The sequence below is a fragment of the Larus michahellis genome, chromosome 14, assembly GCF_964199755.1.
Source record: "Larus michahellis chromosome 14, bLarMic1.1, whole genome shotgun sequence".
NCBI lineage: Eukaryota > Metazoa > Chordata > Aves > Charadriiformes > Laridae > Larus > Larus michahellis.
This window is the reverse complement of record NC_133909.1, coordinates 9,800,904-9,814,871: the sequence shown is the minus strand read 5'-3', so window position 1 is coordinate 9,814,871 and position 13,968 is coordinate 9,800,904. Positions and strand designations below refer to the sequence as shown.

General features: G+C 39.0%; 1 protein-coding gene across 1 annotated transcript; it reads right to left on the bottom strand.

Annotated features, from left to right (window-relative positions):
- Window positions 1–3,935: 3,935 nt before the first annotated feature.
- DGKE (diacylglycerol kinase epsilon) lies at window positions 3,936–13,877 on the bottom strand. Its single transcript, XM_074607518.1, has 11 exons — window positions 13,129–13,877; window positions 11,293–11,452; window positions 10,689–10,808; window positions 9,620–9,763; window positions 7,553–7,710; window positions 7,203–7,254; window positions 6,939–7,052; window positions 6,381–6,452; window positions 5,728–5,855; window positions 4,679–4,790; window positions 3,936–4,367 (listed from the first exon to the last, which is right to left on the bottom strand). Exons 1-11 carry the CDS (start codon window positions 13,584–13,586, stop codon window positions 4,176–4,178), a joined length of 1,710 nt encoding a protein of 569 aa, XP_074463619.1. The 5' UTR covers window positions 13,587–13,877; the 3' UTR covers window positions 3,936–4,175.
- Between the last annotated feature and the right edge of the window lie 91 nt (window positions 13,878–13,968).

Sequence of the window (13,968 nt, the reverse complement as noted above, 5' to 3'; positions counted from 1 at the left end):
ACTAAGTTCTTCAATAACTGCAATAATTCCAAATTCTAAAGTGCTGTTAAAAGTATGCTCTAAATACTACCCTAACTCTAGGAACAATAGACCTACTTAGGAAAAAAATACGTAAGTGCATGCCATTCACCTCAGCTGTTTTTGAAGATGAAGAATGCAAGTTTGGACTTCAGATGCCTTTTTAAAAAGTCCAGACATGGAGAAAGATCCAAGATGCAGACGGCATTTGAAACAGTTTAATTCTGATATGAATTGCTGAAGTGAAAACACAAGGTAAAACAAAGCCTATGACAAGAAGTTCTATGCACATGAAAATACACATTCCCATCGTCTCAACGTGCGTGTAAACAAGGGTGGTTTGAGCAAGGCAGGAAGCCAACTCACAGAAGGGCTCTCCAGACGAGTTTAAGTTTTTCGTATTGCATGTCACAGGATTGAGAACCTACAGCAAAGAAAGTTATTGGAATCTGACAACTGCAGTTAAGCCAGCGCATGCTGCAACAAAATTAAAAATAAACTCTGCGAATTCACTTTTGAATGCTTGACAATTGATGTTATTATTCACCCTGTACATTTTACACAAAGGTATACTGCATGAAGACTGCCAGAAGAAACTATTCATTATCTGTCTTTTTGAAACATCGCTTTCCCTCTTTTTCCCACGCTAATCATTAGCAGGGTAAGGGACAATTCCGCAGCGCAGGACAGGAGCGCCAGCTGCAGAGCACCCTCTTCTGGACAGAGAGTGTACTGCAGTATTTGCAGGTTCCCAAGCTTTTCACAAGAGCTACAGAGTAGGTATTTGTACTGGTGCTTTATGCACCCAAAACATTAAAAAAAAAACACATAACAGTTTTACACAACACACACACGACAACATTCAGCAGCTACAGCTATATTACAAATTAGAAAAGTTCATTTACGCTAGCATTAGAATTTGGGAGCCCATTGTTGACATTTACTGTCTGCGGTTAGACTAAAACTTAAAACAGTTTGATCAAAGTAACTCAAAACAGGTTTTAACCCAATTTGCAACATACTGGAAAGGCGGATACATTGAAATCAAAGGACAGCATGTTGGAAACGGCAAGACTTCCCAACGAATTCTAGTGCTAACACTGTATGTTTAAAAACAACTTTTTGTTGTCATGCAGATGACAGCTACGTATCGTTACAACAGAAGGATGACCCCAGGTCTGATTGGGAAGTGGACACTTCAACCCTACAGAATGTTCTTCATACCATAAATAATACAGAGTGTTCTCCATACCATAAATACAATTTTACAAGAGGCTTCCCCATGCTTACAATGGCTACGTTTGCTACCTATCATTTGCTGCATCACTAACAGTCAATTTGTGAAACACAAACAACTTCACTTCCACATGCAAGAAGGGGATGATCCATCCAATATAAACAAGACCATTTACCAGGGGTTTTCCAAAACAAGCGCCCGATTAGATGCTACTTTCACTTCTCACACTCCTTGTTTCTCCCAAAGGAATGATGGATTTACATTTCCCAAAGAGGATTTCACACATTTAGAACTAGACTCCCAGCAAGCCGCAGTAAGTGGGAGGATCCTGCCTGCACAAACATAGTACACCATCACTGGTACCCAGCCAGGCAAAGCCCGGGCGGAGAAGCCAACTCACCTACTGTGAAAAAGGGAGGCTTTCAAAGTCTTGGCATCAATTATTTTTTTTCTAGATGTCAGGAGTTCAAGGAGTGAAGTTTTGAACAGAAAGTTTCTTAGGCTATAAAAGAATTTGAATAATCATCTGATCAACTTCAGGTAACTCTTTAAACTGTATTATGAATAGTTTAGATTAAGTAGCCAGTGGCATCATTTCTCTTGAGAAAATACCGCCTTTCATAGCACATACCCTGCTTTTTCAGAGACTTGTCATTTATTTGTAAACAATAGTTACTTAAGAACCATAGCATGGAACTTAACTATTTTTAGGATGCTGATGGTTACAAGTTACTAAAAAAAAAAATAAAAAATATTAGTAACTTAACTAGTAAGATTTTTGAAGCTAATACAAATTGAACCTCCGAACTGAAAAAAAAAGGTAGTGGATTTATCTAAGTATACTTTTGTGTATTTTAAACACTTTTTACATAGATTTAATTATCAATTTGTTCTCTATATTTACATACAATAAAATAATTAAGATGAGGCGTATAATCATAGAATGGCTTGGGATGGAAGGGACCTTAAAGATCACCTAGTTCCAGCCCCCCTTCCCTGGGGTATAGGGCTAATGAATATGGAATTTACAAATGGCTTCTGCTTTACAGTTCATTACGCTCTAATCACATTTTCAGACAGCTATAAATTCACTGATAATCAGTAGTATTGAAGATCTAGTACATACATTTTCTACAACGAATACCATCAAGTTAAAAATGCTCTCCAAAGAGGATTACAATTAAAAGATTTAAAAATACTGACTTTGACAAGGTTTCAATAAATTATTTTAAAATATAAAGAGTTCTTATCACCGTCAATGCAAATTTCATTTTATAGATTGTTGAAAAACAGTTTAATTTTACAAAACCTAGAAACATACCCTACTTTACCCCTCACTTTCAGTTAACAAAAAGAAAAAAGGAGGAAAAAAACCCAACAAAGATTGGGGGAGTTCTGACAAAAGCAGCAACACTCAAAGTTCAGACCAAAGCTCTCAACTTCTCTTATGATCTTGGCTTACACAGTAGACAGTCAGCATAAATTCTCTTCCCACTTGGAAGATCACCTTCATGACTCAACTGGACTTAACTGAATTACTGAGTGACAAATTTTAAACCTCAACTCATAGCTCTCACCTGCTGCAAGCTTAAAATACCTACAACAGAAGAGAAAAAAAAAGCAGATTTTTAACCATGGAGCTGTTTTCACCTGAGAAGCTTTTAACCTGAGAAGCTTCAGATATACCAAACTGAGAGTTTCTGTGTACTGTTGTATATGCTCCTAATTTTTACTATCAGTACAGACCACCAATCTTTTTCTCGCCCTATATTCAGATGGGAAATGAAGTTTCAAGTCAAACAAGGTACCTCTGACCCCCTAAGAGCCAGTCAGAAAACAAATGCTTCCATGCATTTTGTGACGATTAAATTATACACATGAAGGCCAGAACTTGTTAACCTTTGCAAACTTAGCTCTCAGCCTCCACAGTTAAAATTGAAACAGTTAACAGACTGACTTAGTATTGATCATTTTCAGGTAATTACGAAGCAAGATCTTTAACAAGACTTTAAAAAAACCAAACAAACTGTATTTGCCACTCATCATTATTTCTTTAAAACCCTCCTCTAAACAGCTAAAAAAAGACAGCTCCTTTGTCCAAGTTTTCCTCCAAAAAGCCTCCTCAAGAACTATGATGTTACTATTTACAAAAACTAGAATTAGCCTCTCACTGAACTGAAGTAGAGTCAGTCACAGGATCGTTCAGTGCAAGTCATGGTACAATTATTTGGAAGTTGTAGCTTAGGTACTCGGGACCTCAGGAGTACTCTACTATGACTTACAAAGCCACTGGAAAAGGTCATTCACTAACAGAACGTTTCCAGAAACCTTTGGTCCAAAAGCATCTTTTCTTGCTAACCATCTTCCCAAGAGCTCCCAGATCCTGCACTCTCCCAGCCAAGCCTACTACACCTGCACTGCACCAGCAGGCGCACAGAGAAGCGTTTGTCTTGCTCCCAAAAAGAGATGGCAGCCAGGAGCAGGCTGTTGTTGGAAAAATCAGCCCACATCCTACTTGGTCTGGTTTTCTGCTCTGGAAGCTGTTCTGGAGAAGTGGGCAGATGGAAGGAAGCAGGCCAAACTTCCAGCTGTTCCCCTTTCTAAGGGTATCAAACATTTTGCATGCTATATTGTGTATGTGCAGAAGATCTGATTCCATGGCAAGGAAGGGCTGCCATACCTGTCTCTCTCCTGCCACCAGAGTAACTCACTCCAGCTAGAAAGGCTGGGCATCACCACCAATCTAAAAGGCAAAACAGTTGTGGTAATTCAGCTGTGAACATTTTAATGAATGTAAAAGCATGGCTTTTTCCTCAGCTCTAGTTCATTCACAGGTATGAACCTTACGGCTAGATTAGGCATTCTCAGTGTTTTTAAAGAGCTGAAGTTCATCACTGTATTATATTAAATTCTGCAAAATCTATACATCTTCATCTGTCTGTTCTCTCACGTGGTCTTGCTCAGACATGCTGGAAGCGTCGTCATCTGTTTGTTCACCCGAGTGATACAGCATCAGTGCATGTGTCTTATGAGTTATGGTAACAGTGCAGGGCCCCTGAGCCCACGGCTCTCCATCCACCTGCATCGGCATCTTTGAACTCTTCAAGATCAGCTGGCATTAAATAGAAGAACACACAATCATAGCAGTTCAAAGTAGCTCTGAAGATACCTTTTACAACTACAATATACTGATGGTGCACTTTTTCAGCCTGGGCAGGGAGAAACTTAGTATGTAATTAGTTGCACTCATAGGCCACCAAGCACAGCAACAGAGGACTGTGAATTATGACGTTTTTACTAAGCGAGAGAAACATCTAGCTCAACTGCAAACAGCAACTTCAGATCAGACAGTTGAGCGCTTGAGATTCTATGTTATGTATTCAAAAAAATTTAGGGGAAAACAGGTTCATAAGCACCACTTACCCTCACTGTATGTGCCTGCCCTAGGCGAACAGGATTTGCGAGTTTCACCTGAATCTGGGCACAATGGAAAGAACCATGAACGCCAACAACTTCCAGAAGTCCATCATCATGTCTACGAGTTAAAAAAGGAGACTCTCTTTAGTGATGCTTGTGAGCTCTAGAATACCTGTCCAAATAATACACAGTCCTTTTATGGCTACTCCTAGAGAGAAGACATATGTTATTGTACAAATGTGTTTATCTATTTGTGCTGGACAAGTCACACTGAACAGCAAAGGAAGCCATACAAAGATGCAAGTATGGAGCAATACACCAGCCGGCACACCCTAGCTAGCTTCTGGAAATTACGGATATATGACTTCCCAAGTGCATCACTGTGCATATTTAAGGCCCACCAGTGGATTTCTCTTCCATAAATTTGTACAAATTTTTGTCTTTTCACTCAGTTATTAATCTACAGGAACATCTTTTAATGGCTTAATTTTTTTTAGATTTTGGTAAAGGACCTCGCCCAAATATTTTTTAGAAATCCAGGATCATAAGCCTTGTAACAGAACTATGAAGTATATTTAGATATATGGCTTCTGAAGAAGGAAGTCACAAAAAGGAATAACTAATGCACCCACCTATTCTCCTCTTTAGTATTGCTCCAGCCAACTTACTCAAGCATAGGAGTCAAATTTTTGGCTTGCTTTGTTTTTACTTTATATTTTAACCTCTATTAAGACGTGTCTTTCTATATTCTGAAATGGATACATCTTATACTTTTTGGAAGCTACCTTTATTTTTAATAGCCTCTTCAATGCTACTACTTAATCATGCCAGACATTTTGAGAAGGTCTGAAAAAAACCCAAACTTGATATGTGGGATGCACTTAGTCCAAGTCTCTAACATGAGGAAAATAAAAAAATCTGAGACAGCATACTGTCACAAGGAAACCTTCTGACTTTCAGACAAGTCTGACTACATAAGCACATAACACATGGAGAGAACTGCTTACACTACAAGAACCGTTAAAAGAAAAAAGGGAAAAAGATGCACTGCATACCTCGCCAAGGGGTAAGGTTCATCACCCATTCCTTCCCAGAGCCTGCAGCCACCTCCCCAGTATCCAATATTCAGGACGATGATGCCTTCCAAATTGGGCAACTCTATTCTCTCACCATCCAACTCTAGCTTTAAAAGACACACAAAAGTTAATTAATGTGGATCAAATTCAGCAGCTCAATATATGCTAGTTATTCTCTTTATGCATTTAATAGGCTTCCATTTGGAAAAAAACTGGCCCTGTACAAGAAGAATGTGTTTTCTTTTCAAACTTTAAAAAAATTACTTCTGATTTCACATGATATCCTAAGCTGTAATAAATTTCTGTTAATAGAGAAAAGAAAAAAGAACTCTCACTTAAATAATTCTCTGGTGTCAAGGCAAATTTTATTTGAATGTCAGTACTTGAACTCACAGAACTGGCTGAGTGAAGGCCAGAAAAAAATTTAGTAGTTTTCAGTAAGCTCAAAGACATGAATTCCATCAAGTAAGCTGCAGATAGCAAAAGGAACATCAAAAATAGTTTAAGTCCAGAGTCATTCTTATACAAGTGTATAAGAATGTAAACTGCAAAGCTTTTCCCCTCTTCTTTTACAAATTAAGTTTTTACAACTCCACTGATTGTCCAGAGAATAAGCAAGTTAAAAAACTTACCTCAACCTTTTTGTTAAGATCTTTACATTCTTGTACTAAGCAGTCTTTGGTTCCATAAAAAAAATAAACAGCCTATAAAAAAACCCAAAAACAAACCCAGGAGATCAGAAAATACTGTTAGAAAAAGACAATACATATGAAGAGTATTTGAAATATTCACGTATAGTTATTGTTCTGAAAACCTTATCTAAAATTCATACGTAACATGTATGTGCATCCTTCAACTAAGCTCTCTCCATGAGATAGGGTACAACTTGCATAAGAAACTTCCTTTCCACTTTAAAAGGAAATAGGCAACGTCCTTAACCCATTAAGTTTCAACGCAAATGAAACATTCTAAACAAAAACTGAACAAACAGCATATTCCGTAAGCAAGTAGGCAGAGGCCAGCCAGAACACTTATGAGTGGGCGGGAAACATGTTTTACCCATGGAATCCCCTCCCCAAGAAAAATGAGTTCAAACTCTTAAAATGGCATGAGACGAAGTAGGGGAATAAAGCAAAAAATAGCCTTAAGTCAACAACTACAAGGAGAAAACGTCACTTTACCAAACGCACCTTATTAATAATTCTGCTGGAAAACAGAGAGGGAGTCTTCTCACGATGAGCATGAAAATTTAAAGCCATGAGAGCATCAGGTCCTATAGAAAAGTAGTTGTTCATTGTGAATACCTGTAAGACAGAACTTCTAGTTATGGTCTTATTAAATATTATTATTACAATTTAAAAGTCACAGTATTTAATGGGAAGTAGGTAACCAGAAAAATAAGTATAAGTAGACAGGTATTCTATAGAATCCATATTTATACTTGCAAACCATACCTTTGGTTTCCTTAAGTTGTAGTATCCTTTGTTTGTTACTTGAACCTTCCATCTGAAAAACAACAGCCGTTACTTAGTGTCATGAAAGACTGTTCTCACTTAGTATCAAAGCTGTAGTTAGGAATCTCATATCTATACTGGGATCAAGTCAAAAGATTCAAATTTAGTTAAATTATGAAAGAGTTAAGCCTTGCAAAAAAATGAAATAAAAAACTAATTTTGGACCTTAGTTATTTTGCAGTTCCCTCCAGCAACGCATGTGTTTCTTTACATATACTGCTACAACTGGATATCCGTAGAGCTATAGTAGTATTTGGTTCTACAGAATTTATCTTTTCACTGTTACCTACCTGTCTAGTTTGATTCCATCTGCCTCCATGACGTTTTGTAAGATTTGTTCTACAGGGACTTCTCCAGCATAACCTGCACCCCAGCCCAGTGTATTAGACAGGTCATTACCTGTTCCCAGAGGTAAAATTGCAACTTGGGGAATATAACGTTCTTGCCCCTAGGATACAAAAACACTGCATATTAGCTTGTTCTTCAACTCATTTTCTCCCTTTTATCCTCAAACGTTCAGGTTAGATAAATACCAGTGATCTTTGCGGCAGCTTGTTACATAGTGCAGAGCAACAGAGCTGGCAGCATCAGTATAGCAGATGGCACGTTTGAGTACTTACCATAGGGATAATGCAAAGGAAGGAAATGTCAAACCATTGTGAGAAGAAGAGAGAATACAAAGACAATATGGAAACAATGCGTTAATAATACTGAACAGAGTATTCCTTCAAGAGCGGTGCTTTGGATCTAGAAGTGGAAGCCTGAACTTCTCATCCGATCTCTTGATAATATGCTGCTGGTAAATTACTAACACTGTTACTGCACAGACCTCTCAGAAGTGATATCAACACTAAAAGAGAGCTAACACACAAGGCTGTGAATCGTAACCATACACAAAAATGTTCTTATAAGACTGAAATAAGGTTAGGTCTAAAACAACAGATGCACATAAACCTAGAGTATTCAACCACGGGAATTCACATACTCAAAGAAGGAAAGTCAGTATCTAAGTTCCAGAGATGCCACATACACACACAGATCAACTGTCCTCAACAGATGGAGCAGATGATAATCACCTCTGCAGATCGCAGAGTGACAGAAGTAGACATTCAAAATGGCCACCTTAGCAAAGGTCTTTGCTCTCTTTACTACAAAAGGCTGAACGGTTATTTCAGATGTACTACGGCCTTTGAAACTCAGCTGTGAAATGTACTTGCAATAAGCGGCATTACAGTTATTTTCTCAAGAAGAGTTATCAGCCAGGTAACCTGTATTTAAAAGTCACGATAAATGACAGGAGCAAATAACCTACTGCTGATAATACAAAGGTTTTGCTGATAATCTCAACAGTATTTATGTAACTGCAATCGCTCTATTTGAATACTTTGAAATAAAGAAAAACCCAGATTTCATCAACTATATGGCCCCTGAGGGACAATATATCAAGTGTCCAAGACCAAATAACCATATACTTATATTCATGAACCTTCATAGTTACACTTTGTTACATTTCTACTTTATCAGTACATAAAATTCTCAAAACAGCTCAGTTTGACTATGCATGAAATTGTAATAGTGGCCTTCAACTACAACATTTCACATACTAACAAGGAAGCTGCAGGAAAAAAAAAAGAAAAAAAAAAGACACTGATATAAGAGTAACTTTCTTCCTTTTATCACTAGAGAACATTTTATTAGGTAAAGCACTAAAGCCCTAGTAATTATTCTTCATTCTTAACTTTCTCAGGAGTTCTTAGTAGTACCCTGTAAATTGGAATATCTTCCATTTCAAATCAACAGGAAACATACAGCTTATTTTTTCCTTCTCTACTTGCTATTAACAGGTGAGGCTGCAGGCTGACAGATGATTTAGAATATGTGAGAAGGTGCAGAAGCAAACTACTGCCCTCATTCATGCACTGGCAATACAACCAGTATAGCCAGCAAAATTATGCTGTTATTATAAAAGATAGAGTGTGCTGGGAGAAACAGGCACTCAGAACACATTAGCCATTATTAGCAATGCCACTTATGATGAAATAAATCTGTTTAGACAAAAAGAAAAGAACAATGCATAAAATATTATGCAGCTTGTTATTTTCTTGTGTTACAGAAAAGAATGACTTTAAATATCACTTAAAATGTAAAGCTATCATATTTTTCCTGCATTACAGAGACCCATAACAAGTCCCCCCCCGCCCCTTCCCCAATATGAATAAGCAATTCTGCAAATATTTCTCTGTAGGCTTATTCAGAAAGATTAAAACATTAAATGCAGGTAAGAGATCAGGTGTAGCACTTTAGCAGCTCCAAAACTCATTTCACCATAAGACATCTTTTAATACAAAACACAATACCTTTATCTTCATTTCATCAATCGCATCCAGCACCCAGCCTACTGTGCCGTCCCCACCACAGACAAGGACCCTGACAGCGTTGCAAGGCAGCAAGGTACAAAGCTGGAGTGCTTTGGCAGGTGCAATTTTGCTTAGATCAAAAACCTAGAAGAAAGGAAAACCAGAAGTTCCATAAGTTCACAGAACACGACTCAGGATTTGCCTCACAGATTCACGACTTCAAGAAGTTCATTCTAACGCAAAACAAAGATTCTCCATTTATAATATTTTATCAGCAAATGAGCTGTCTTGGCTTTTATGAGCAGGATTTGGCTTCCCAAATTCACAACAGAGCTCCAGCTGCCTCACTAGTAATAAATGCCATGGATAAACCAAGCTGACAGATTCCTAAGAAAAGGCTGCATCTAGAGGCATTACGATGAATTCTGCAAAGATGAAAGACTTCAGATAAAAGTTATTTTTAAATACTCGGCATACAAAGAGGTTTATTCTTATTGGGATGCATTTAAAACACACACGTAGTGATTTCCACTAGGCTGTATTCTAAGGCTGGGTTTTGAACTTCAAAGGAAGAGTGTTAAGGTGCAGCCAGGAAATCCAAGGAACAGCTAACTGCCTTACATCAACATCCTGTGCCATCCCAGTGGATTTTAAGGGGAAAGCGACAACAGAAAGCAGCAACTGTAATCACTGACGTTCTCACAAGTAAAGTGAGTATTTAAACTAATACAGATTTCAAATTGAAAAGACCCAAATATTTAATTTCATAAAAATTGTACACTGTTTCGAGAGACAGATATTTATAATTAACAGAATTACTATATTACTATAAATAAAACCTGGACCAGTATCAGAACCATAACAAACTTGGGGGGGGGGAGGGGGGAGGAGGCTCTGCACTTTCGGTCTCTCTCTATAAAGCTATTCTTTCTAAAAGAACAAACCGCATGAGTTTGTTTTCTTTACTGATCTTCCACAAGACCCTACTGCCATTGTATAAGCAAAGTAAAGTTTATTCTAATTTAAACTTTTATTTTGTTATAGTGGCTTTTGTTATAGTGGTAAATACCTGAACGGGGTTCAGCAGAATTTTAAATTCTCCTAGTAAAGTTTCACCCATGTTGTTTCCACTACGAGTATTAGCCAGTATGATTACTGGCATCCAGTGTTTTCTGCAGTAAGGTACTACCTGCAAAAAGGTAAAAGTCAATCAATCACACAAATGCTGCACGTTTGAAAGTGTTTAAACCCTTGCTACAAAACCTGTCCCCTGTAAGTGCTGACATGAGGGAGTTACCATTTAGTCTGAAGTAGTCAAAACAAATACTCTGACACACCAAGGCTGAAGACTTCTGTTCTACAGTGCCCAGGACAACAAACATTACAAAGTTATGAACATAGTACTAGAAAAATCACAAAATATTCAAGGAAGTAAGGTACCCAAATCTCAGTGTTGTTTTAGAATAACAAAACCCAAACGTACGTTCATGCTTCAACTACCATGTTAATAAAATGACAAACACCTCCAAATTAACACTGCAAGTACTTCATAAATATTGAAACATTTACCTGATAGTTATTAACCTGACAACGTACTGAATTAAAGTTTTAATGTGTGGGAGATTTTTTTTTTATTAAATATATTATAAAACAAAGAAGTAGTAGACGATTACCTTTTCATAATTGGTTCTTTTATCTTTACGCATCTGGTTGATTGTAGACAAATAGTATGGTGGAATAATTAAGTCTCTGAATTCTCCAAATGTACACTCCTCAGTCTTTAAACAATCCATCATGCATTCATCATGTACAGTGTACTGACACCACACACATCTGGAAAAAAGACCAAAAAACATGAAAAAACGGACAGGCACATCGATTTTGCTCATTTATTTTTAGATAGACTAACTTTCTGAAAAGTACTTATACTTACATGCAACATTGTAAGTAATATTTTAAGCACCTTACAGAGAAAACCAAGCATTCCCTGGAAGTTTACATGACTATGTATTGGCTACAGAAAATTACGTAACTTAGTCATGTCTAAGACAAGCAAGTCTAGAAAAACATTTGAATTCTGTGGAAAAAACCCCAACAGTTTTAAATTCATTCTATTTTTTTTAATTAAAAAAACAGGTGCTATAAATATCCTCTTGCATTGTCTGCAATATTAACAGTTACAGTGAAAGCTTGCATAAGAAACTGAACTCCTATCCATCCTTAAAGAGCACATATAAAACACTAGAGTTCAATAAAGTGTTACTAGTAACATTAATTAATAAATTTCTTAAGGCTGATAACACCCCTTTAAGTCTGAAACCTAAAAGGTTACACAATACCGTACAAGGCTGATGGGATTTTGTTATGCAAAACTGCTCAGCTTTTTGACCTGTTCTAAAAGCTGTCCTGGAAAATGGACTAGAAGAAGAGGAAATACTGCAATATCCACTGCCAGCCTCTGCAGAATGTTAATCCTCATTTGCTACATCCAAAGCCTTGGTTTAAGCAGCTGTCAAAGCTATTTTTGTAGTCCTTCTGACTAATCCAGCACACAACTAGAGTAACGACGATACCTGCCTTGTACTGTGACTTTGTTTTCCTCTTCTTCCTTCCTTCCTTGCCTCCAAAATCCTCTCCTATGCACTCTCTCTGTCAAGGTTTTATTTCTGATAGTATGGTCATTTACACTGTAATTCTGCTTACTTACCAAGCAATTTCACAACGTCGCATAGAAGCAAAGCAAAGGCTAGCAGAACGTACGCTGGAAACCTGACATCCTTTGAGAAGGCTGAAGTTAACACTTACACTGTGCCCAGTACCTGGACCACTAGCACTATATTTCCACATGACGTGCCACTATGTGTCATGGTGACAACTTTGCAAGCAGCCTCACTGATAACACTGCAAGCCGATTCAACCGTTCCTTGAAAATTTTTTTTACACTCATACCACAAACTTTAACAATAGATTACAGTAGCTTTTAAAACTTTGCATCAGATGTTTTTAAGCATCCTTAAAAATGAACTTGAATCAGATATAGGCCAGTTGTTTGTCCTAGTTACACTGAGCAGATGCCGATTTTGAAGGAATGCATACACATTTTGGTGCTCTGAATTGAGCTGTGTCACCTAAATTGCTCAGGCTATCCAGTGTACAAATGACAAGTGCATTAGAACCTTCTTAAGGTCATCCCCTGAAATATAAACTCTCTTGGAAATAGAGAGCCTTCTATATGTAATTATACAGTAGCTAGCACATCATACTGGACTAATGCAATTAAGATAACGAGTGAACATGAGATGTGATGTCATACTCCTAATCTATGACTCAAATTACCCACAAGCATCCATTTTAATTTTAGGTTCTTTGAAGTTGTTTTTTTAACAGAGTTTCATATTTGACTACTGCAGGATCTCTTTTGGGGTAATGTGTTCCAGTAACCCTGCGGAAAACACAATACTGATATGGCATCGTGCTTCCTCATACAAAGCCAAAGTCCCTTGCAGTACCTGTAGTCGCAGAGCTTGGGCTGTGTGCCGCACTGTTGTTTGCATATCATACAGCAGCTGCAGAGAGGGACATTGCCCCTGATCCAGTGGTGTGGCATAGAGCTGTGGGCTCCACCATTGCCCCTCATCATAATTTCCTTGCAGAGAAAAAGCTGGTCGGCCTTCTTGAGGCATCCTTCGCTGACACGCAGCCCGCAGCCGTTGCAGAAAGCACCCTGAAGGATGTGCTGAGCACAGACGCAGCAGTAGGAGGGCTGGCCGAAGAGGTCTGTGTAGTGCCAGTCATGCTTGCTCTTGCGAAAGATGTCTCGTATTAGCACCTGCCGCCGGGACCGCTGGAAACTGCACCACAAGGTGATCAGCACTGGCAGGATCACGGCGCACAGAGTCCAAAACACCAAGCTCCAGTCTGCCACGACCGAGGAGGCCGTGCTGCCGTTGCTCTCTGTCCCTTCCATTCCTCAGCAGCTCACTGCCACCAGGCTAACCCCTCGCACCAGCCGGGCAGACAGCAGGGCTGGACTGGGAACGGTCCCTTAGTTCAAGAAGCCAACGCGCAGCTTCATGAAGCATCTTTTAACCCCTTATTAGGGCTAAGCACCTATTTCCCCCCACACCTGACCTACCCACCAGCAGAAGGGTTTCAGCGCCGGGTGAGAGGGGCTCCTTCGCTGCCTGCCCGGGCCTAGCGCAAGGCCGGCGCCGCCCGGCCTCCTCCCGGCCCGGCCCGGCCCTTCTCTCGCCCGCTCCCCGCAGGCACCAGGCTGGACTCGCCACACGGCTCCGGCTGCCCGCCGGCGCCCCGCTCCCACTCAGGCCTCTCTGCGGCGAGGATGGGGG

Bases quoted from the DNA above. Each gene is read 5' to 3' on its own strand.
- DGKE (XM_074607518.1), bottom strand. From the start codon at position 13,586: ATGGAAGGGACAGAGAGCAACGGCAGCACGGCCTCCTCGGTCGTGGCA. The intron at 7,711-9,619 runs GTATTGTGTTTT...TTTGTATCCTAG, and splicing joins TTGATGAAATGAAGATAAAG to GGGCAAGAACGTTATATTCC. The intron at 4,368-4,678 runs GTAAGTGGTGCT...ATTTAATGCCAG, and splicing joins GGCAGGCACATACAGTGAGG to CTGATCTTGAAGAGTTCAAA.